This window comes from Nelusetta ayraudi, unplaced genomic scaffold (genome assembly GCF_046127955.1).
Source record: "Nelusetta ayraudi isolate G7.1 ecotype Tasmania unplaced genomic scaffold, CSIRO-AGI_Nayr_v1 ptg000042l, whole genome shotgun sequence".
NCBI classification, from domain to species: domain Eukaryota; kingdom Metazoa; phylum Chordata; class Actinopteri; order Tetraodontiformes; family Monacanthidae; genus Nelusetta; species Nelusetta ayraudi.
The window spans coordinates 16,217,757-16,242,965 of NW_027466092.1; the positions used below are offsets into that span (position 1 = coordinate 16,217,757).

At 43.8% G+C, this 25,209-nt stretch overlaps 3 protein-coding genes across 5 annotated transcripts in view; all 3 read right to left on the reverse strand.

Annotated features, from left to right (window-relative positions):
- The window catches only part of myo1d (myosin 1D), a 68,349-nt gene extending 59,294 nt beyond the window's left edge, over positions 1-9,055 (reverse strand). The window contains exon 1 of the mRNA XM_076034882.1: positions 8,448-9,055. Within this exon, the coding sequence (XP_075890997.1) occupies positions 8,448-8,542 (95 nt within the window). The 5' untranslated portion in view covers positions 8,543-9,055. The remainder of the gene's footprint in view (positions 1-8,447) is intronic.
- Positions 9,056-9,649: 594 nt separating this feature from the next.
- On the reverse strand, positions 9,650-14,608 carry LOC142893908 (uncharacterized). 3 transcript variants are annotated; one of them, XM_076034883.1, is made up of 10 exons: positions 14,534-14,608; positions 14,388-14,437; positions 13,722-13,796; positions 13,487-13,552; positions 12,714-12,776; positions 12,594-12,636; positions 12,321-12,515; positions 10,986-11,255; positions 10,619-10,711; positions 9,650-10,282 (listed from the first exon to the last, which is right to left on the reverse strand). In XM_076034883.1, exons 3-10 carry the CDS (start codon positions 13,794-13,796, stop codon positions 9,876-9,878), a joined length of 1,212 nt encoding a protein of 403 aa, XP_075890998.1. In that variant the 5' UTR covers positions 14,388-14,437; positions 14,534-14,608; the 3' UTR covers positions 9,650-9,875. The 3 variants fall into 3 exon arrangements, with proteins under 3 accessions (XP_075890998.1, XP_075891000.1, XP_075890999.1); XM_076034885.1 differs by having other exon boundaries at positions 12,321-12,512; positions 14,534-14,607; XM_076034884.1 differs by lacking the exon at positions 14,388-14,437 and having other exon boundaries at positions 14,534-14,558.
- A 2,420-nt stretch (positions 14,609-17,028) lies between these two features.
- pdk2a (pyruvate dehydrogenase kinase 2a) lies at positions 17,029-25,125 on the reverse strand. Its single transcript, XM_076034886.1, has 11 exons — positions 24,911-25,125; positions 24,110-24,251; positions 23,577-23,648; positions 23,145-23,329; positions 21,402-21,491; positions 20,990-21,067; positions 20,516-20,586; positions 20,285-20,383; positions 19,176-19,286; positions 18,759-18,872; positions 17,029-17,480 (listed from the first exon to the last, which is right to left on the reverse strand). Exons 1-11 carry the CDS (start codon positions 25,026-25,028, stop codon positions 17,337-17,339), a joined length of 1,224 nt encoding a protein of 407 aa, XP_075891001.1. The 5' UTR covers positions 25,029-25,125; the 3' UTR covers positions 17,029-17,336.
- Between the last annotated feature and the right edge of the window lie 84 nt (positions 25,126-25,209).

Sequence of the window (25,209 nt, forward strand, 5' to 3'; positions counted from 1 at the left end):
ATGGATGTTGTGAAGGAGGACATGGAGTTGGCTGGTGTGAGAGGCTGCGGCGACCCCAATGGCAACAGTCCAAAGAAGAAAATGACTGGAATATCGGGACGGTATCTTATTCCCAGGTCTCTGGAACACATTTCCATTTAGTAAGCAAATTGCAGCTATTTTGGAAAGTCTCACAAATTGTGAAACATGCAAACATGGAAACCACAATTCCATGAGGTGCAGTCGCGCTGAAGAGGATGTGTTCACCTCATTCGCATCATAGCAAGCTGCCGAGAGGCCGCCACCCTGGACACTTACAGAGGGGAAAGGGAAGCCATGTGTACACAGCCTGGCAGCAGATCGCATGACACAGCCTCCTTGCCTTAATGCACATGTGATTTCAAAAGCACACATTTAGTGCAGCCACTCCATCATCATTTGATGATCTGTCATGCCGGTAATGATTCCTTCATTAACTAAGACCCAGAACTTGATTTATTTAAAGCAAAAACCATGTAAGTATGAAACTAAGTAACTACTAACTACTAGTATTTGAGCAGCTCACATCTATAATGGGCACTAATGATTAAAGCATATGACTATAGAGATTATGGCAATAGGTGAATTAGCCAACATGTTGAACTATCTCTGAAACTGATGACCTAAAATCTGTTTACGACTCAAAACACTGGCCAGCAGCAGCTGATGGCGCAGCAAGGAAGAGGGAGAGACTGCACATGAAACACTCCACAAGGACCAGACATGACTTCACACTCTTTCAGGAAGCCACTATGACTTCAATTTGGGCTGAAAGAGGAGCAGCCAGGAACCCAAAAACAACACGGGAGCCGAGAGAGAGAGAATTATAAATGGGATGAACAGAAGGACAAGAGAGGAGGAGGAGGAGGAGAAGAAGGTGGAGGAAGAAAAGGAGGAGGGAAGAAATATGGCTGTGAATTAAGTCCCATCATTTGAAAGAATAAACAGTGTGTGTGTGTGTGTGTGTGTGTGTGTGTGTGTGTGTGTGTGTGTGTGTGTGTGTGTGTGTGTGTTTGTTTGTTTAAGACCTGTTATAAAAATGAGTGAGCAGTTCCACGCCCACAGCTGTGCAGGTCTCTGCATTAACAGGTGGTCAAGAGAACAATGCACTAGGCTCTCTCTCTCTCTCTCTCTCTGTCTCTCTCTCTCTTACACACACACACACATACAAATACAAACACATGAGTCACAACAAAACAAACCTTGATATTACAATGAATGAGGCTCAAGCAGACGATAAGAATGTACCGTGTGTGTGTGTGTGTGTGTGTGTGTGTGTGTGTGTGTGTGTGTGTGCGCGTGTGCGTGTGCGTGTGTGTGTGTGTGTGTGTGTGTGTGTGTGTGTGTGTGTGCGTGTGTGGCCTTCAGGGCAGTTGTGTCTGCGTTTAATGTTGCAGACAGAGGATGCTGCTTGTTGTAAAATCTAGAGCCAGACAGCTTTAATGTGACGTGAAATGAGACAGATCCTGCTGCTAAACCTAGCAGCTACAACTGCTTTCAACTAGAGCATTAACACTGAGGACTACTTGCGCTTAATATAGGAAATAGATTAAACAAGGAGGAGTTCCACCAGCTAATCCAGCATCAAGGAAAGACCCTAGAAATTCCTGAATTCTCACAGATTCACTTTATGAAGATCCAAACGAACAGTTCTAAGTTGGTCATAATGTAAGAGGACCAAAACTCCAGGTTTAGGTCAGCCAACCAAAACCGGCTTCACTGGTGGTATAGTCTTCTGATTGGTCACTTTAAATGTGGCAGAGGTTCGTCCAGTCATACCTCCTTCTACATGTTTTCTATGAGCTCTTTGCTGGACAGACGTCCTCGAGACATGTGAAACACTCCTATGTATTTTCTAGAACTCTACACTGCAGACTCACTGGGAGTGTAGCCCAGCTGTGTTGGCGTAAGCGAGGGGTTTTCACCATGGACAAGTCACCAGTTCATCACAGGGTCACATAGACAAGCAACCATCCACACTCACTGCGTTTGCCAATTTAGAGTTGCCTATTGGCTTGTGCATGTCTTTGGGGTGTGGGAGGAGGTTGGAGCGCCAGGATAACCTGAACGGACACAGGGATTGCAGCACAGTGCAATGCAGTGCAGCTACAAATAGACGCTGAGGCACATATGTCTTTGAAAGGTTCATATCAGTCTCTATTTATTCACTTTTTTTCCTTCCTTCATCTGTCACATTTCTGTGAAGCCCTTTGTGCATCATGCCCATCTTTGTGTGTTCCAAAATCCGTTAGTTACATTGTGGTTGTCTGGCAAGTCGCGGGCAAACCAAAAAGGGAAAAATAAAGCAGACTAACCAAACGATTTCTTGTGACGCGGAGAGACACTAACAACAGCACGAAAGCAGGAACGTCTGGTGAGGCTCCGAGTCTGTCGGCGGTGCCTCCCGGCTCCGGGGAGCCCACGGCCGAGACGTCTGCCCGACTTCTTTTAGCGGAGAATAAAGCTACAGGAGCACAGCCCCCGTGTTTATGTAAGGACGGTAATGTGTTTCAGATTACAGACGGTCGTATGGAAATTCTTGTGGCGAGACTGGACTTTTCACTGGCGGGTTGCAGAGAGAGCGGGCGCTTCTCAAACAGCCCTCTGTGAGAGCCAACTCCCCTCCGCTCGCCGGAAACCTCCAGGGGGGAAACAGCGGTCCGACGCCCCTCCAGCAACACTCGCATGAGGAATTTTGTGAAGCCTTGTCCACGCAGACTTGGGAGACTTCACAAACGCGATGGACCTCCGTCTAGCCGCAGGTCCCCGAGGCCTGTGATTGAGATTGACGCTTCGGTCCCTCGCTGCTGGCCGACACCAGCTACCAGACAAATGAGCAGGAAACCAACGGGAGGACACTATCTCACCCTCCATCGACAAATATTCCTCCTCCGCTGACTAACCACAGTTCAGGAGGGGGGGAAAACCCTCTAATAAGCAGTTTGGAATTAAAAATTCCAAAAGGGAATTTGTTGCACAGTGTCATCTGTTTGCAAGTTTGCAGAAAACTGAGCAATTTGCAACTGGACTTTTACTTCAGGTTTTTATGCAAAACTGGAATTTAATAACACGACAGCTTGACTTCACCAGCTGTTTCTTACAGAAGTACAAACCCTTCCACTGACAAGCCTTTTCTCCACCTGAGCCCCGAGTACATTGATCCCTGTGTTTGTTCTGCAGGAGGCGGGGGCCAACGGGACCGTCCCTTTCTGTACCACACCTCAGTATAAACAGGAGGGTCTTTGTTCCTCGCGCGGCAGATGAAAATAATTTGCCAACTAAAGCAATTTCACGCTCCGATCCAGGAAACCCCAGAAGTAGCGGGACAAGTCAAACTTCAAAGTGCTCTCGCGGGGAGTTATATAACTCCTGGAGAATATGTTAATACCAGCAAGAAAATAAATAAACAGGGCGAAATCCACACAACTTTGAATCTCAAACGCGTGCTGCTGGGCTTTTTACGACTGGGGCTGCAGGAAACGATGAAATGTGAGGAGTGACGGCGGGGGGAAATGCCAGCCTTCCTGCCCCCGTCAGGCCACTCTGTATTATTGGACACTTCCGGTTCCAAGTCCCCTTTTATTTTCCCTCGGGCAGGTTCAAAGGTCAAAACACTCGCACTGCTGAGCAAACAGGAGTTTTCTGTCATTGGAGCACTGTATTGTTTTTGATTTATGGGGACAACTTATCCCCGAGAAAAGAACAAATGGAAGGTGGTGCTGAGAACGACCGGCTGAGACAGTTTCAGGTAGTTTAATGCAGCCCGGTATCCTGCAGAACTTTTCATCTGTAAAGATTATCAGTAGAGAAAGGAGGAATGTGTTTGAAGCCGAACCACAATTGTTCGGAAGGCAGGCGGCAGGCTGCTTCGCAGTAAATGTTTTTTCCCTGGATTCCTAACACTGCTGCCTTATAAAGACATGGAGCTGCAGTGACATTATGGTTAGCCACTGGTACACACGCACGCACACGCATGCATGCACGCACACAGATTTCAGCTTCACACCAATATCAAGTAGATGTGTGGTTGGTGTTTGGACTACATCCAATGTGAAAGTTTATGCCAATGTAGAATGCAAATACAATTTCAAAAAAATATACATTTGTTACTATCTTCATTTAAGGGTTTTCCACTTTATAACCAAGGGTTAAAAAGCAGAATTTTAACCTTAGGTTAAAAAGTGGAAAAACCCTTAAATTAAACAGCATTAACAGGTAAATTAAGTGCCACCATTACTGTGATTAATTAGACTAGTTTATTCTAAACTACTTCTTGATTCCTACATTCTACCACCTGCATTGTCACCTCAGCTGCCTTGACCTGTTCGGCATCAGCCCCTAAAAACAACCAAACCTTGTCCCATTGTCACTGATACCTTACAAGCAAACACATGTGAGAACAATGGGCAGATTAAATCAGTGAAGTCAGTGGCAGCAGCTCTATGTTGACATGCTTCAGTATGTTTTAACATGTGGACAGTTAATGACTCCCCAACTCCCCTCGCTAAGACTTAAAAAAAAAAAAAAAAAATCCTGCTTAGGCTCCATTTTCCTTATAATTGCATGTAATAGTTGTATCTCAGTAGTTACAATCTGCTCATTAACTAAGTGGGGAGGCGGTCCCTGCTGTACCAAAAAAAAACATAATTAGCTGTGCTGCACACTTTAGCAGAGTGCACTGTATATGGCTTCTCAGTTCACTGGTAGTTCCCAAGATCTTCCAGGAATTTTGGGTTGAACTTCTTATTCTCACAGACATGGCCGGCCCAGAGAGAGGGAGAGAGCGGGCATCTGCTGGGATCTATTTCCAGAGTGGGACGAATCACACAGTCCAACCTCAAGTCAAACAAAGTCAATGTCAACTCGGGAGACTGCATCCCCATGAACGACAGAAACGAGGAAGCTTTTCCAAATCAAAGTGCTGCACGCAGAAGTCTTGATGGCACACTCCACATATGGGAGGTCTGGCAATACACACAGAAAAATCCAAAGGCACAGCAGTTTAAAGTCGAAGGATGCTAAAAGAAAGCAACAGGAGCTAAACTTTGACCCACACGCTCTGAAAAGAAAATGGAAAAACAAAGTGAGCTTTTTGGTCAGACCAAAAACACAAAGTGCGCGTTCAGCACTTGTGACAACTTTCAAATAAATACATTTTATTCACTTTTGGCTGGGTTTTGAGCTTTTTTTTTATTAGCCAGACATTTAACTGGTGGGCATGTTTCCCACATGCTGCAGCAAACTACACCCAGGGGAGACACAGAGGCGCTCTCCAGACCTCCATGTTTTGGCTAGCTGAATGAGGACAAATGGCAGTGGTTAGATGCCTGACGCTCTTTGGATCCCTTCCTATATAGTGGCCCTCTCACCTCAGATGAGGAGGAAAAGGAAGAGTAAAGGAAGCGGCCCTGGCTCGGTACGCCCTCTGCAAATAACAATCAGGGCAGAGCTGGAAAATTGATCGACTGTGGGCTGAGTATTAGCCTGAGCAGCCATAAACCAGTTATCTGATTCAAAATGCTAACATGTACAATAACAGCACCTGACTGAGCTGCCCAGCCCTCAGTAGTCACTACACCTTAACACCTGACTCGTTCAGACACTGAACAACATGGTTCCCAGTTCTCAAAACCTTTGCTGATGTTTCTCAATAGAAAATTCACCCTGGTGGTGTTTTCAGTCAGCAAAGAGCTAAGAGAACTATTTTTGTTTTTGGACTGAACAGGCTGCAAGTATCTTTTGCATTTTTTTTTTTTTTTTGCCTATGACCATAAACTCCATCTTGGTTTGGAGACTGGACATTCTGGAACACTTTGTATCAATGTTCCTTTGACAGGCTAAGACAAAATATACACACGTTCACTGACATCAACACTCGGTGTTGACAATACTCAGATAATGGCTTTACCAAGAGGGAAATATTTGCATGAAACAAAATCCGCGGCCGTGTGCCTCTTTGATGAAGTCTGCTGTGGTCAATGATTAAAACTTTATGCCTTTAGCAAGATAAGATAAGATATCCTAACAAGTTAACTACTACACCCCCATCAGTAGACCTTCATTTTTCACCAAGACCCTACAGTATGGAGTAGTGGAAGCATTGACACAAGTGTGATACAGAATTTAAAAGTTACGGTTTTTAGGGTTTCATCATAGAAAGTGATCCAAGGTACAACCAACAGAAACTAATGCAATCTGTCAGTTTGTCCATAAGACTCAGGTATGACTTTGATCTCATATGTTCCTTTCATCTTATCTCTTTTATGTTTTAGCCATTTTATGAGAAGTAGGATCCAGGAGAGGATGAAAGCTTTTTTTATGTTCTAACTACAAAGTACAGTTTACTCATCACTGTTCCATTTTGGATCCCTGGTTCAAAATGAAAGCAGCATCATATATTTTGTGAAAATGATCCAAAGCAACACTGCATCACAAAATGACGTGGAAAAAACACAACCTAGTGCATCAAGTCAGTTCAATTCAAAGAAGCATAGAAAGTTAGAAATTCCGCAGACAACAGTATGGATAAATATTATATATTCCTGTGTATATTTAACTTTTGATTCACTGAGAATTAGAAGTCCAATGCCTTCATCCTCGGCTTTGATCTGACTTTGTGAAATACAAAGTAGAAAAGTCTTCCAGGAGTTCCAGAAGGCAGACAGTCACTAAATAATCTACATTAAAAATAATAAATGGATGGATATGGAAATAGAAAACAAGGGACACGAGGGAAAATCAAGGCAATAGAAAACACAGGAATATTCCATGGTTGCTAGTGGTAGGCATCACTTCTTATTTATGGTGTTGTTTATTTATGTAGCTCAGTCTACTCTGGCCATAGAAGGGAAACCAGGGAGCGCGAGTTGCCAACAGAATAATACACCCTGAGGAGGAATCCAAATGTTTGTCTTACCAGCCACAAGAATAAGAAGAGGAACAACGTTGTACAGGGACTGGTGTAAAGATCATGCTGTTCTCCTCTACAGAGCATGCTGGGTAATGTGAGTTGGCATCTCATCAAATTCAACCATGTACATCTACAAGTTTCAAAGTCTTTCACTGATCTAGTGCTTCTGTCTCAGGCCCCTTCGTAAAAACTAAAGCAGACAAAACTGAACAATTCCAGTCTGGGTTCGTGGCCAGAGTGGTCCAGAGTTTTGACGAGGCATTTTTCATCATTAGGTCACCACATAGACACCGCAAAAAGAGAGAAAGAGTTTTCCACAAATCAAAAAGAGTCTGCGCAATTTGCAATTTTCCTCGCAAAGCTTTCAGAACGTGCCAGAGATCTCTGGCTTGTACACGAGAGGGATCTAACGTATCATTCAGGGATATTGTGGCGATTTCTGTCTGTAAATGTGGTCAGAGCAGGATATCCACCCCCCACCACCCCCAATCCAACTTTCACAACAGCTTACTTTTAACAGTCCTAATGTGAACGTGTCAGTTACGCCGGTGTTACAGGATAAGCTAAGACAACTTTCCCCTATTGTCTGAGTAGGTAGTGCAGTCCAGGGGTGGAGGAGGGAGAGGGAGTAGGTGTCACTGCCTGGTAGATCTGTTTGCACTCCAATAACAGGCTGCACAGGTGAGGGGAGGAAACCTGAACTGCCTCCATCTTCACTCACCCAGTGTGCCTGCCTGACATCATGCTTTGACACTGAGCCATTCAACACACAGCTGATGGAGATGCGGTCTGCTCCACCGCCTCCTCCCTGCTGGGTGGAGTCCTATGTGGCTGTTTTTTTTTTTTGGTTTTTTTTTTTTAGCTCCCAGGGGAAAATTAACCGCTTCAATCGAAAGAGAAAAAACAAAACAAAACAAAAAACCGCAGAGACTGAATCTACATTCACAGACTTCAAGTGACTTTCAGACTCAAGCGTATGACAAAAAAATTTACTACAATTTAGCTGTGTAAACTTTTAGACCCGTGGGCTACAATGGCTTATAAAATTTGACAGGGGGGGCGGAGCAGGAGCAGATGGATGGAGTGTTTTGGTGACCCACCTCATTGGGGGAAGACATAATGGGATAAGTAGAAAACATGTGCTTTAGTGTCAATTGAAAATGAACAAAAGCGTTACAACAAAATATCTGTCTTTGAAGACCCTCGATATTTAGTTGATTAAAATGACTTAAAAATCAGCTACTTTTTATTTATATAAATTAATGTAATTTCTTCCAAGTTCGACGGGCCGAACTCAGAAGCTTATCGGAGAGCACATGGGCCCCGGGTCGTAGTTTGACCATGGATGGTTTTAGATACAGGACCAGGAGCTGCATTAGCAACAGGTGGCCCCCGGTGACGTTTCCATATCAACGACACACACACACTTCCGGGTCAGGTGAGATGAAAAGGAGACAACTACTATCAGTGGCAGCTTTCCAAGGGGAAAGGTAGGCGGCCCTCGGCGGGGCGGGCTTACCTGAGCTTCAGGTTGGCCATGAATTCCTCCATGGACACGTTGTCCAGGAGGACGAAATCCGCCTTCCCGAACTCGGGGCTTTCGTGCTCGGCCATGACGCGACCGCGGCGCGCACCTCACCACCGGAACGGAACGGCTGCTTGTTGTGACGTCGGCTCCTCTGTTTCAACGGGCGGCCGTTTTCGCGGTGAAGTCAAACTTTAAATCCAGGCATGTTTAACAGCAACAAAAGATAGAGGAAAAAAACTCAAGGCAGTTTAAAGTACTACATTTAAATGTAGGCGTCTTTCCTTTGTGTTAATCCCAACGGCTCTTCAGTCATGTCCACACAAAGTTCCTCTCTGCGGCCCCTGACGTCCCGTTATTACAGCGTGCGGCCGTCCTGGCAGCTCCGGACGGTTTTCCTGCACTTTTTCCTCCCCTGGCGTTCGCACCGCGGCTCCGCCAATCGCAGCGCAGCCGCCTCGTCCTGGCCCCGCCCCTGCCGCCCCGTGGGTAGAGGTGTGGGTCAGGCTGGTCCATGACGGTAAATACTTCCGCAGCCCGCAAGCCCCGCTGCTCGCTTGAAATACTTGAGCGGTGACGCGTCCACGTCCAGATTACAAAAAAAGGGGGTAAACTTGAAGGAATGGATGCGTTGGCTCTGACCGTTCTGTTGCCCTCTGTTACCATAAAAGGGAAAGTAAGGAGGCAACAAATATAACCGTTTGTAAAACATGCAAAATGGAACGAAGAAAATACCGAGGGCTCGGCTGACGTCATTTATCCCAATCGTGAAAAACAACCTTGATATCATGTCATATCATGATTGATATTACAAGTTGAAACTGAACTGATGGTCCTGTTGTCGTTTCAGGAAGCCAGAAGTACACTGGTGTTATGGCTCCATCTTGTGTCAAAAGATGGAAACTGCATGTGTCAACGACAGCAAATCCTTGTTGCTAAGAACCAGGAGGGAAGTCATCGTTCTTAACATTTTCATAGTTGATTTTTAAGCCAATAAAATGAGCTTCTTCTTCTTCTTAACAGAGACCGTGTGAAGTAATTAGACATTGGAGACTTCTGCATTTTCAAATCATTATTCCACATTCTATTTCTCCAGAATTCTGGAGAAATAATTGAACCGTTTTTCATTTGATTCCAGAAATAAGCAAAATACAAAAAAATACATATTTAAAACAAGTTTAAGGGAAGTATGAACATACACTTGATATTCATTTATTGTCAAAATGAATGTTGATACAGTGCAATATTTTTATGAACAGATATTTAAATTGGATCTATTTAGATAATAGATTGATATTTATCATAATTTTTCACAAAAATCAGACATGCGTGCACCAAAACTAGAAAATGAAATTAAACTGCTCTTAATACATCTTACGCTGGGATATCATTTAATGTGCTGTCAGCATGTTTTGGATCATTTTATCTCATTTGTACAAGCAGTGAACCCCCAAACGTGATGGTGGTGGAGGCGGCATTGGCCCAGGATTGACCACAGTTCTGGGTGACGTAGACAATGGCGCCCCGGCGGAGGAAGGTCATGTAGGTGGACAAACTGCTCACGGTGGAGGGACGGGAGATGTGAGAGTGAGACACTGCCACCCAGTAGTTGTTGACCACCAGCCACAGGTCCGTCTTCTGGCCCCTCCGTCCGGCCACAGTGGAGAAGAAGAACTGGTAGATGCCTTTGACGGGAGCCTTGAACACTCCAGTTCTCCTGTTGTAGGCCCGGCCCACATTGACCAGAACCTTGCTGTACTTGATCCGGTTCACCTTCCCCATCAGATTGCCGGGAAACGAAGCAAAGAAGTGGATCTTCTTGGAGGACACTGAAAGAGGACGACCAAAGAACAGACGTATGCAAAATGGGTTGCATTGTGGGAAACGTAGGAATACAGTATATTTGATATAGTCTGTAGCTCCTATCGAGTGTGATGGATCTACTAGTGTGATGGATCTACTTGTATGGATCTACTAGTATGATGGATCTACTAGCCTGTGGTTAGTTAGATATAGTTGTTTGTATTTTGCGTTCACATACATTCAGACATTTTGCATGCAAATTTATCAGTGATCATGAGTTTCTCAGTAGCTGCAAAAAAAATAAAAAATTCTGCTGGATACAGGTGGCGTTTTTAGTAAATGCAAAGTCCTGAGCCGCTTACATCTCTTCTTTCTCTTACACCTCCAGTTGATCTTGTCTCGGCTCACACAGGACTGGTTTCTTCTGCAGCGACCGCACACTAGAGTGTTGACATCTTGGAAAAGATGAAAAGAATCATTGACTTTTTCTTAAAATGTTTTTTGTTTGAAAAAACAAATATTAAAGTCTTTAGGTCAGAAAAATCTAGATTTCAGTAAAATACTGGCAATGAAAGTTGCTAATTTGTCCTAGGTTTATTAGCAAATGTTTGTTTTGTTTTTTTTATCAACTGAAAATTTTAGAAATATTTACTGAAACTTTTTTTATTATTATTATTATGGCAAGCATGAGTTTCCTCAGTCAAACACACAGTCGACGGTGCTCGGTACCTGCACAGTAGGCCAGGTAGCAGGACGAGGGCTGGGTGAACTGGTAGACGTAGTAGTTGCCGCGACACTTCTTCACCTTGATGGGGGTGGAGCGGAAGGCACAGCACCTCTTCTTCCAGTGGCCACACACATTGCGTGTGACGATGCCGTCCCTCCTCCTCGGGTGAGTCCCTGCCAGCCACAGTGGCGAGTGGGTGCCGCATTTGTTCACGGGGACACACCGCTCGGGCATCTGCAAGCTCTGGCCCTTGTAGTACATGCGGTACCAGCCTTTTGTAGAGGAGATTGAATAAGTCTTGATTGATTTGGTATCTTTAGGGAAAGGAAAGTTCATATTTTCTGGGAGTGGGGTTGTATATGTGACTAGCACACAAAGGGAAGTCAGTTAGCTCAGCAACCTAAAGACGAAACATCTCAGAGTAACCAGAAAAGAATCGGAGGAGTTGGTGTTATCCTGATACAGAACATTTCATTCTCTCCAAATTTTGTTAGTTTTAGTTCATTTGTAAAAGAGCCCATAAGCTGGCACGGTTAAATTTCCATTCATAGTGTTGGATTCAAAGTGTTGCCATCAAAAAGATAAATAAATAAAAATCCTCCAGTTGATGCAGTTGGTAACGTTGCAAAGCTTCCTATTGGTGTGAAGGGTGACACTTGACTCATTGCCACCTTGTGGTGAGCTTGACCACCCTGTGAATTCCTGCCCAAGCCGATGAGGAAGTGTTGCCCAGTTCCAATGTAACAGTCACACCTGCCGCATTCTTGCAAATGCCTTTTGTAGCAGCCGTTATTTACACACTCACTGTTTGTCCTTCCTGTTTTTTTTTTTGTTTTTTTTAAATCTCTGATGAAACATGATGCAGCAGTCAAGCTGGTGCGATATTGCTTATAAGCTCACAGTCGGTTCGTGTTTTTATGACCACTAAAGCAACGCAGAGAAAAGTTCTGCTGTTATGTTGTGCTAGTTTTGAAAAGGGAAGGGAAGTAACTGGGCTAATTACATTGGGTCAGAAGAAAAAAAAACCCTACAGATTGGTGCTTATCATGATGGATCTCCAGGAATTCAGGCTTGAAATCTTAGTGGACTAGCTTGCAGAGCTGCTGTAGAAATCTAAAACACCTAAGTGTTTGAAATTTTCAATAAAGCTTCAATTTAAACATATTCTTTATTTCTTTATTCCTAAAATCGGCTGAATTATACTTAATAAGCTCACTGCTTCTCCTTAAAGGGCCACAACTCTTATGTTGACGAGTATCTAACACAACCCCACTTCAAAGACACCATAATATCCCTCTAATGCAGGTGCGGCCATGCATGCGGACTGAAGCTTCTACCTTTCCATTTGACGTTGCGGTCGCACATCTTGAACTTGCTGGTGGTGTTGGTGGCGCGCCAGGCCTGGTCCAGGACTGTGTAGTGGAAGCAGGGGTCACCACGGCGCCTCAAGCTCTTTTCCTCATCTTCCTCTTCCTCCTCCTCCTCATCATCATCATGATCATGTGAACCATAGGTGAGGACGTGTGTTCCTGCTTGGACGACAGACATGTTGCCCACCACTTTCCTTCACGATTCGTTTTACAGACATCGCACAGGCCTGTTTGACTGACCGACTTCCCTCTCGGTGGTCCATCGAGGGCTCATTTGGTGTATCTGTGAACAGACATGACACTTTTCAGCTTGCCGATGCCTCCAGCACTGTCTCTGACACACTGCCAGACAGAGGCTACCTGAGTCAGAGCGTTCTGCTGCTGCTGGAGCGTCGTCTGCTCACACCTGAGACTTTCCATCTCCTGCAACACAAACAAATGAGAGCTGACAGGCCTGAGACATTTTGTTCATGAACAGAGACAAATCTAGTATGTTTGGTATATGTGAGGGTCAGCACGACCACGGTAGGTTCAGATGCTTGCTATTGACCAGGTAATTAAGAAAATTCTACATGATTTTCTCACTTTGAGGGTTATTAAGACCAAGAGCAAAAGATGAAATAAAAAACAATGAGATTTTTTTAGAGGTTAATACAAATCAAACATTTTATCATAATTTATTATTCATATAGTCTATCGTATTGATACTATTTTTAAAAGTATTATTAATAGTGGTAATAATTAATGTCACTTAATAACTGATAGCACTAATAGTATTATTTGCATTATTAATGGTGGAATATCTATCCTAATACAAAATAGTTCAAGTTAATAATAAATTAAATTATATATTAATTTAAATTAATGAGTAAGGTAAAAATGAGAAAAACAAAGGTTTAAAAATATCTATGTATGTATATGTATATATTTACTGGTTTACATAAGTTAGCATTTCTTTGGTTTTGTACAGTGAGGAGGGTCATCAAACTCGTGGAAACTGAAATTTGCATTAGAGGTTGAGTGCTTTGATTTTGCATCACATCAAAAAAGTACATACATATTTTCATTTTATCTGGGACGTATCACAACAACAATTCAACCACTCAGGTAAGGACTCTGGTATTACACAACACCTGAAAGACAGCGGCTAACTGTGCAGTCACAGGCTGATGTTCCATCCTCCGCAGCTGCAGCTCAGTCTGCGAGGGAAAGAAAGAGGAAAATGTGGAGACATTTTTGAAATAATTAGTTTAAATGTGATGTTCTATTCTCTTTATAAGTGCAGCCTGAAAAAGCTTAACACAGTTCTGACTCCACAAAACAACATCTGGGAAAAGCGTGTTGCATAATGAATGAGGTTCTTCTCACAGAGTTTGTGCCCGGCGAGCAGCCAGCAGCGTAAGACGACAGCGTAACTAACACGGCCAGAGCGAAGACAACCATCTGGGGATGATAACAGACACACAAGTGTTACATAAAAGATGATGGTTTTATGGTTTCTCACTTACACACCAAGTCGTTTTCACATGAAATTACAATCACTGCACAAAAACTGGGACCTTATTTTCCTATCAAATTAAACTCTTGGTCATGAAATAAAACTTCACTAGTAATACTGGAAATGAAAAACATAAGGTTAAAGTAGTAGTGGTAGTAGTAGTAGTAGTACTAGTAGCAGTGATATTAGTATTAATAGTGGTAGTATGTCAGGCAAAAAAAAAAAAAAATTAAAAAATCATGTAAAGTCCTCCATTTGCATCCACATTTGGAATTATATAACTTCATATAAACGACAATTCAGAAGTTGGCAAAAAAAAAGTTTAAAATGATTCCTTGCAAGTTGTATGAATATTGTTTTCTTGTCAATGCAACAGAAATGCATAAATAAAAGTAATTTATTGATTTAATTTAAAATTCAGTAATAAAACAATAAAAAAAAACAATAGTTGTCAGGAATAATTCCAGTGTTCATAGAAAAAGTTGTCAGAGAGTTTATCCCTCACTGAGAATAGAATGTAATAAGTGTAAATTAACCTTGACCGAGGCCGACTCAAACAGATCACAGGACAGAGGCCATGCAATTGCTAGAAAGAGACAAATACATCACTGGAATATTACCAAAAATATCAACATACAAGTCATAAATGAATATTAGACTTTAAACCAAGTATTCCTCTTACCTCTTCATATCAACATGATGAAGAAGCCCAGTCTGTGTGACACTGACCTCTTATACTTGTCAGTAAAGGTGCCACAAGCGAAGCAGGAAAACACGCAGGTCAGTTTAACAGCATGGTCCGGGTGTTACTTCCCACAGACTACTTGCAAATGTAGACATGAAATAAGCGCCGCGTTGGCATTTTTCCAGTCTGTACGGTCAGCAGTGAGTGGTAAAACTGTGAAAAGCTGTTTGTTTTTTTTTTCAAGTGTGCACAGTTGCTCCAAACAGCTCGCAGATGGATGAAGGTGCAAAAACACTCACGCTATGAATCTATTATTATGCTAAGCTGTCCTTGATTAAACTAAAACAAGTCACCAGTGTCTTGGTTAACATCTAAAATATGTGCTTGAGGTAATGGTGGAGAAAAGCACTGTTACTGTTGGATTTATGCTGATCACATTGGCCGTCTGTCCTCGTTGGCAGTGACTGGAGCAGCATCTCTGGATTCTGCTGGCCTGGATGTTGACAGTTGTAATAGTATCAGTAATCAGTATCAGTAATAGAATCAGAAAGGAGGGCACTGGGCTAAAGGCTGCTGCGGGATTTGACTAAGCACAGCCAGACTGACTTTAAATATGAAATGGTCAGTCAGTCTGGTTGGGAGCATAGACTTTATTTGTAGTCTATATTTCTAAAAGATTTTGAATATTTATTTTTAGTGAAATGAGTTGACCTTTTTTGAACCTCAACCAGCACGAAGCTGTAAAAAGATAGCTAAAGGGGGCGACACGGTGGCGCAGTGGTTAGCGCTGCCGCCTCACAGCAAGAAGGTTGCGGGTTCGATTCAGTGCCTGGGGCCTTTCTGTGTGGAGTTTGCATGTTCTCCCTGTGTCTGCGAGGGTTCTCTCCGGGCTCTTCGGCTTCCTCCCACACTCCAAAAACATGCATGTGAGGTCAATTGAACTTTCTAAATTGTCCGTAGGTGTGTGTGTGAGTGTGAATGGTTGTTTGTTTCTCTGTGGCCCTGCGATGAACTGGCCACTTGTCCAGGGTGTCGCCCTGCCTTCGCTCCATGACAGCTGGGAGAGGCTCCAGCAGACCCCCGTGACCCTGAGCTCAGGAAGAAGCGGGTATGGAAGATGAATGAATGAATAACCATGTAAAGGAGGTAAAAATAAAAAATTAAAATCAGAAAATGTGTATTATGCTGAAGTTCGCTTGGACTCTGCACTTCTGTATTTAGACTGACTGCCGCAGGCCGAGAGCACGACTTAGGCTGTAAACTGATCCTGTTGACTCCTGCCACGTACAGGGTCTTTACAGTGGTGAGCAAAGACAGACGGACACCCCGAGGGGAACGTGCCGCAGTAAATATAGAACCAGCACTCGGTGTTCACACTACCGAATGACTGCGAGTGTTTAAGGCCAAAAAATAGAAAAGGTTTTTGAAGAGATGAAGATATCTTTCATGATTTCCTTTCAACTACAAGTGGTGAAGAGTCTCACAACCATTGAAAACCCCTCCATGTGGAAATATTCTCTATAACCAAACCTTTGGCATGTGTATATATATTTTAAGATTCCAACTTTAACGTAATAACATGCTTTCAAATAACAGAAACCACAACACGGATGTACTGACTGAATTTCAAAACTTAAAAAAAGAAAGAAAAGAAAATCAGTCTTTCACCCAGTTTTCATTTTCTTTTTTAATCATTTATATTTACAATATGCACAATAGTTTCAGTTTCATAAAGTGCAGCTATAAAAATAACCTTTCGTGTACTGAATTTGGATAAATATAATACAAAACAAAGCCATGCTTACTCACTCACAATGGACCCAGGGCAATACTATTATCATATACTATTTATCATTATAATAATAATAATAATATTGGATATTATTATTGTTAGTATTATTTTTCTGAACATGGCACGGTGTGATTAACTCTTGGAGGCTAGCCTTTCCTTACAGGAACCACTAACTGGGGGACTAACCCTTTACACACACGTACAAACTGCACACTAGCGCGGCATTTCTACTCTGCCATTTCACACTCTTGTCTATTAATGCACAGCAACAAGTTTGAGTACATTCAGCCCCATCCAGAGGGATGGATGTAGCGATAACGCTGCACCTTGCCACATTGAAAATGTCTGATGCACCTACAAGCGAGGCTAAAGGCTAGAATACTCATAAAAGCTCTGGCAAGGTTACATGCGCAAAAAAAGTTAAAAAGCAAAATAAAGAATTTAAGATTCACACATTTGTTCAAAATCAGTTTCACAGTACTGTGAATTTAACAAGGTGCAACAGGAGTGTTTGTGGGTTTTTTTTTTTGTCCCCTCGCTCCCCGAGGAGTTCAAGTACTTCAATGAAATGCCTTTGGGTGAAGTGTCTACAGTAAGGCTTGGGGTGATGTTTTTCAATAGAAAAACAGAGTCCTGGTCCTATTACGACAGCTCAGCGACGATGACCTCATGGCTTGTGCAACGCCACTCCCCCCTCCAACCCCCTGCCCACTTGTGTTCCAAGTGTTCTAGTGTGGTAGCATTTTTTCCTGTCCACTTACACCCCCTACTGGCACAACCTTGGAGGCATCTGTGAGTTGATGGTGTCGTGCGAGATCTGCTACCAGCCCTCCCATACCAGAAGGGCTGACAAGGTGCTACGACTGATAAAAACTAGACTGCGATATGTGTGGACCCTTGAACTGGAGCTGCCCTGCCCTAACTGTGGCAGCAGCGATGATGCTGGTGTGGGGGTATGAAGACGGAGGCAGTGAAGGCGTCATGGTGGGTCGGGCCGGGAGGACGTTCTCACTTGGCCATCTTGAAGTTGCTCAGGTCCAGGGGTTCTTTGCTGGGTATGCACCAGTCGTCGGCCTTCTGGCTCACTTTGTAGTTCTTCAGAACCGTCTTGTTGTACACGGGCAACCTCTCGATAGAGTCTGTGGACAGCGCCTGGAGGCACATTGGACAGAATGCAGTCAGAAGATCCAGGTCACGGCCATTTCTGCAGCATTTACCCCCTGGAATGACACCAACTGTGTGTGCGTGTTGCACCTCAGCTCGCTTGCAACGAGGAGAAAATGTGCAGTTTCTGTTTCTGAGCATTTCAGCACCGTTGGAATTCTCTCCCTCTGACCTCTGCAATATTGATTCAATCACTCACTTGAAGTCTCAGCTCATCTGTGCAAACATCTGAACCAGTGTTTACACAGACGACGTGGCGAGCCGCTGACCTTTGTCCATGTTTATTTGTTTTTTTCTATTGCAGTATATATCACTATTATTATACATTATACCAGGACGACTCGAAGGTGCAGCGGTCGGTGCTGTCACTTCACAGCAAGAAGGTCCTTTCACGTGCAAGTAATGTGAACTGGGAACTCTGAATGGGTTGTGGAGTGAGAGTGACTGTAGTGCTGTGTTTTTCTATGCGGCACTGTGATAAACTGGCGACTTGTCCACGGTGTCACCCCTCCTTTGCCCCATGACAGCAACACAGTTTCGCTCCAAAGAGGGCACATATTGACTTTTGGTCAGAACCCCACGACTGCACCCAGTGACCTTAATATGCACCTTCCACGGTCACTCATAGACAGGATGGTCACTCTAGGTCTGACCTGTGGGAGGCAGCAATGTGCCGCAAAGCATCTAGTCTGCTGGAGACAAGAAGAAGAAGAAGAAGAAGAAGGAGAAGAGCGGAAGAAGCCGTCTCCATTTGCCCGCAGATGGCCGAAACATTCAACGGTAAATAAAGGTCTCGTTCTCAAAAAAACACACATTAAAAAATGATCAAAAATAATGTGGAACTGCTCACAATATTTACAGGTTTATGTGTGTGCATTTCAGAGATGAAGATGGCTTCTTCTTCTTCTTCTCCTTCTTCTTCTTCTTCCTCTTCTTGTCGTTTCCAGCAGACTCGATGCCTTGGGGCATATTGCTGCCTCCCACAGGTCAAACCTAGAGTCACTATGTGCCTTCTTTGGAGTGAAACTGTGTTGATATGCCGGGCACCTCCTTGTGAAACGCTTGTAGGCAACTTGTCACTTATTTCAGTGCAACAGCAAACATAACTTTCTAAGGAGATGAAAAGTGCATGAAAACACTTTCAATGAATTATTATTTAGGTATTTAATTAGAAATAATAAATAAATAATAAATAAATCAGCAGCTCAGTCTTCCCTGTTTGTAGTTCTGTTGTATGAACTGCACTGTTTAACATGACTCGCTCACCTTCAGGTAGATGACGGCGTCGGTGCCGTGGCCCTCCATGGAGTAGAGCTGCAGGTCTCCCTGGAAGTACTTGGCGTAGAGCCGAGATATGGGCAAACCGTAGCCAAATCCAGCCTGAGGAGGACCGTGAAAAAAAGGGATCAGGTGTTTACACGCGATTAGTTTTGCTCGGCGCAACAATAACTGCAGCTGTTAAGCTTCTGGAAAAGCAAACAAAAGAAAAATCCAGGTTTTATTTCTTGAAAGAGGGCAGAGAGCCGAAATAAAAATAGTTAAAGAGCACGTGGACGGTAGTGGGCAGCACAGAAATGCAACCAGATGGCATATGGTGCCAGAATCGGGATCTTTACACCTTCATTCTCTCCGATTACGGACGTGGGAGTGGGTAGAAAATACAATCCTCGCGGCTCTGCTCACCAGGGGAGTCCGCGCGTGCTCGCCGATCTGCGGCGCCGGAGCTGTGGAGTACATGTAGCTGAAGAGGTTCTCGATGCGGCGGAAGGGGACGCCGCCGCCCTTGTCGCTCACCTGCAGGCAAGAGGGAGGAGGACACAGGCACCTTGAGCTAGTTCACAGGAGGCCAGCAGATACTTGGCCTGAGGTGCAGCATGAGGCACTAAGCGGCTTTGGGTTTGTTTACTCCCTGCGCGCTGAGGATGAACGTGCAGCAAGAGCTTCCTGCACTACCTGAAACCTTCAGGAGAACAAGTTCAAAAGGCTCACAGGTGTCAGTGCTCCTGGTCCGGGTGGGTTTCAGCAGATAAAACAGTTTGAAAACAGCAGAAGCTTCATGCATTTTAGACCTAAAGTAGGAATTTAACTAAATAAGTAGAATTTAACCCCCAATTAGGTCTGTTTTGGGTTCCACTGAGATGGTCTTTACTGATTTTCACAGTGTGGAACATGAGGACAACAACAACTGACACCGTGTGTGTGTGTGTGTGTTCCTCCTGAGGTTGCAAGCCCCCGATTTCACTCATGGGCAGCTTGAAAAGGTGAAACCAGACAAACAGACCTTTTGTTTACGGCCTGTCAATTAGCATCCGAGCCACATGTTGGCAGACATCCCAGCTACTAATCTGTATCAGATTAGTAAACTCCTGTCGACGGTAAGCGGTGTCCTTAATTGGGTTGTTACGTAAGGGGGGTTTAGGGAGAATATTTGGGTTGCGCTGACAAAACAATGCGAGCATCCGCAGTTTGAAAAACAAATGTGCGCTTATCCGTGCACATGAACCACAATGAGAGTATTTGCACGAACTAAACAGAGCTTGCTGATACTGGAATAAAAGACCCTGGGTGGTCACAGCCCTTGACGAGAACCCTGAAACAAAAAAAATCTAACTGGTCTTTTTCATGACAACAATATTTAAGTGCAATGTTTCACTGTCACTGCACTTGACCCCCATGTTGAATGGCTATAAGCCTCATAAGCCTCATAAGCTAAGTTTGGATGTTTTCATTGATCACGATGGATTTAACTGCATATGGAAACACAACATAGTGTGTGTGTAAGTGCCACCTACCCTGATTGACATGTCCTCGTCTCCCAGAGACACAAGGACTTGGACTGGTGGGAGGTCGTTGCTGCTCTCGTGGGTCTCGATGGTGGCTCGCATTGCGTTCTATCAAAAAAATTAAATAAATTAAGAATAAAAACATAGGTCACAAGATGGTAAAACAGCCATTCAAACAGGAACTATGAAGACATGAAGCCTCGTGTCACAACAAATGCATTGTTTTTACGTGTGCTGTACCTTGAAGAGCTCAAACAGCATGTGATAGAGGTGGGAGGGGATGTACACCATGCTGACGGGAAGGTTCTTGTCTACACAGGGGGGGGACAAAAAAGCGTGTCTTAGTTCCACTCCATTTCAAATTCCCCACCACTCCACATTTCTCCATCAGTGGCCATTATTCTGCCCTTGGCTGCTTTACAGGTTGGAGACTTAAAAAGCCCCACGTGTCAATATTGTCTCAGCCCACTTAGCCACACTTCAGTTTGGATGCTATAATTAGATGCCCCTCAGGTCCATCTGGCCATAACATGTAAACACTTGTGCCGCGTGCACGCGTGCCCACACGCACGTGTGCGCGCAGATCTGCCTCCATTTGTTTCCAATTTAAATCTCTCGCGCAGACAGCGAGGGCTCGCCGCCCTCCGGGATTCCGCCAGTGAGGGCGACTCTGGGTTTATATTAAGCTGCCGGATTGAATCAGCATCAACTTACTGCTCATCTCCTGCAGCACCAGGTCCGGGGAGCGCAGATAATACTGGTCGCACAGCATCTTGGCACTGTGGAAAGCATCTGAACAAAAACATGGGGTGTCACCGATGCCAGAAAATACGATTACCAACCAAGGAGACAGGAATTAGCCTTGTAAACAACAGATTACAGCATCAGACCTGCCACATTCCTTAATCGGGTTTAACATGGCTCATCCAACACATTTTAGAAGAAATATAATTCCTTCAAGTTTCAATTTTAAACAAGATAATAAAAATATTTATACTATTTATCATCAAAATGGGAAAACACACACAGCCTGATAAGAACTTGCAAGTTAATTATGGCCAAGAGGCTCAGGAAGATATTCAGGTTTATCCTCAAATGTTCATTTTTCGACAGTTTAATCCCTCACCTTGGACGACATCTCCGACCTGACAGTGTGGGTCGATGCTTCCGATAGTGTTGGGGTGGACTGGGTTGGCTGTGCCGTCGAAAATAAGAGCTGCAGGAGAAAAGACAAATAGCAATATGTTTTATTTCACCTAAAATGATGGAATTGTCAAATGATAAAATTTACAAAACATTTTCCTCTTGATGATGGCATTCGATCTTTTTTCATACTTACATAATAAAACAAGCTCAAGCTGTCACCAAGTAACTAGCGTTTACCTTAAAATTAAATAATCTCTTTACATACGCAAATGTCAAAAACTAATAAAAGGCAACTTTTGATGCCAGGCTTTGGTCTGATCTTTAGCAAGTACTTGCTGGAGTCACAGTTGCACAGAGGTAAAACAGGAAACAATATCAACAATGCAGTGCAAGGAACACGACACGCTGAACACTGAGGTGTTTTTCAAGACTCCACTATCACAAAACTGACATGCAGCTACAAACTGCTTCATATCTGATAACAGTTGGGGCCTGTGTTGAAAACAATGTTCATCAAACTGACCAGAAGGCCGAACTCTTGACTGAACCTGTGATGGGAAACTCTTGAGTTTCCAATTCTGCTGCTATACTTGTTACATTTTAGTTCTCTGTGCAGGTAAGAGAAATATGTCGCAATCTAAGTTAAACTTTTCCAGGATCTCTCAGAATTACTGGTTTTAAATAAAAGCAGGCAAAAAGGAGCCAACTGAGGCAAATGGACATTATTCAGGGCACAAGACATATTGCTATGACTAATTGATTAATTTTACGTGTAAATTTCATGAAATCCGTACGCTGATCCAACCATGTGAGCATGAAAATGACTGGCTCATTCTTTCAGATGTGACTCATCAGGAAGAGATGATGGAGGAACAGAAGGTGGGGACAGATAAATAAAAACGCAAGATTGGAACACTCAAAGAAAGATGCCTCATTTTATGTCAAATTTGGACTAAGGATCAAAGCAGACACCATCGTTAAATGATATCAAATACACTCATGTTGATGCAGCCTGAATGAAGCCATCCCAAGGAGAGAAAGTAGCATGGACACAATGCACAAAAGGCAAAACTAATAAATATTCATATTCACAAATAAAAAAATAAATATTGCAATTTTTTACCATTTTACTTTATATAACTACCTTAAATGTGCAAACTTAACCTAAGTCAGTCGTTTAGGCCGTCTCATGCACCATGACAAGAAATCATGAGACTGAAAAGATGGGTTTTAAGGCCATGTGTCTGCATAGGCTCCCTGTTAATCAAAAATGCTTCATTAAAAGGAGCTGCAGCACTAAACCCATTTTCCTTTGTCAGGAGACAAAAGCAGAGGTGACAATAACGTCTATGAGGCAAAATGTTTTGGGGGGGTGGTCTGTCCTTCATAGTTTTCCCTCTAGTTGAACCTTGTACTGACTGACAGTGAACAGCCTGTTTGTGTCAATATTGATTCAACACACGGCGCAGAAGGAATGTAATCTGACTGGAAAAATAACCCAGTGTTCCACTATTATGTAGAAGCAATAAATAAAAAGAAATCCTACAATTCGTGCAAGTCTAGATCCTTTTGTCTGAAATAAAGAGGCTTGAAAATGGTTTGTATAAATATTTAGACACCTATTATAAATAAAAAAGGGAATTTAAGCATTGAGATACACATATAGATACAGGCAACAGACCATAGATGTCAGATGTGGGCTCGTGCAGCCATTTTGACTCACTGTGCTGGTTGATGAGCATGCGGATGGAGATGCGGCTCATGTAGAAACGGTCCAAGAAATATTGGATGTTCTGGTTTGTGACAGGGTCCTGCGGGAAGGCCTCTTTGTACTGGATGATGCCCTGGGCCATGGTCGGCACCACGTCATTGTGCCTGTTTCTGATGGTCACCAAGGAGTCAACAAACCTGCGCAGGAGAGACAAGACCAAGTGTTATGAATTACAAGGCAGGATAATCCCTTATTTAGTTAAGATTAGGACTTCCTTTAGTAACACTTAAGTCTAGTTTTAAGGCTGAGAGCCTTTAAAGAAAAACACCCTGACCTGACAGCAGCAGATTAGCACAACAATCCCGTCAAGCCTGCAGCATTATTCAGTCACCTCAGGCTGTTGAATAAATGTGTCACCGCCTGGTGAAATTTTGAGGAACTTACTCTCCAAGAACTTTGTGGTCATCGGGATTCTGGTCTAGAAATTCAAGGATCTCCATTAAACTCTGGATGTACCTGTCAAAACCACAAGGACACAATGTGTACAGGTGTAAACATGATACAGAAAGGCACAAACAAACAGGTGAGCATAAAATCTAATTCTTAGAAACTCTATATGTTGCCCTCAAATGTTTTTTTTTCTCTCTCTGGCCTATATTTTGGTCAGACGAGAGGAAATAAGACCCTCTTGAAAAACAGGGTCACGTGACTGGGTGAGAAACTGGGGGAAAGTTCAGGGCCTAGAGCCTCCCTCCCCCACAGCAGGGCAAGTTGGAAAGAGTTCAACTCCGACTCGTCTGCCACAGCCGAGAAAAGAACCGACCTACTGGAAGTAAACAAGCACCTCAGCTGCTGACGGATTAAATAAAGGACGGCGGAGGCTGTCCAGAGACTGTCAGTGCTGAATGAGAAGAGCACGAGCAGGGGCATCGCGTCTGACACGTTGCTATCAATTCACTTTTTGTGTGTCCACTCACCAACTCTGCACCATTTGCACTGAGGGTGTCGTGAGCAGCCTGGTGGGCAGCAGGTTGATCTCTTTCATGATGTTTGAGAGTCTGACAGGAAGCTCCTGCCGCAGGAAGACAAAGGACGTCTTCTCACAAGCGTTGATGGACCCTGGTGGGGAAAAAAAGAGAGAGAAAAAATCATCAGGCTCAGTCCAAATAACGATTTGAACTTCAGTGACAGAACATGTAAACAAGGGTGAATTCTGAGTCGTCAGTTGGCTGTTGTCTATGAATCAGCATCACGTATTCTGAACTATCTTCCTCATATCATAGACATACTTAATTCAATGCGACAATTACTCGATTTTAGCCAATGGATGATTTATGTGAGGATTTTTTCCCCCCATGTATACTGGAACGCTGCTGTTTTTTTCCTGCACGGACACACTGTATGCACTCCAAACAAAAACATACTTTTAATGTCAAAACGACATGGCGGCTGAAAGCTGGAGAATAAAAACCTGACTAGTTTAATAATGACCAAAGGCAGCAGTACAAGTAATGCACAACTCTGCACGGGGCCTGTACTGTATGTGTGCAGCCTGATCTGATGCAACACTGCGCTGTCAACACTTGGCAGCTGCATGCGAGCCGCCGTCTCGGCGCACATGGCTCTGCATTCCTATTTGCAATTTGCACGAGATTTGTTGGGAATAAATTGCACCGCATTGATAACGAGGGGGGTCGATCGGCCCGCCGCTACATCGGCCCCGGGCCCCCCCGCATTAACATCGAATATCGTCCATCTGAACACGGGTCGATACTCACCGAAGTCGAGAAATTGCTTCATGGAGAGAGGCGACGGGGAGAATTTCGAGAAATGCTCGATGTGTTTGGGCACGCTGGCCAACGCCGCGTTTTTCATGATAAACCTGACGAACTTCATTGTCGATGCGGAGAGACCGGGCTCCGGTAAACAACCGCGACGTCCGATCGATAGCGCACCTCAGTCTGGCCCAGCCTTTCCATCACAGCCGCCCTTGGAAACCGGTGGGAGGCGTCGACGGGAGAGGAGCGAGCCGCGACCAATAGGAGACAGGGAGCTTTTATTTACCTCACGCCCCGGC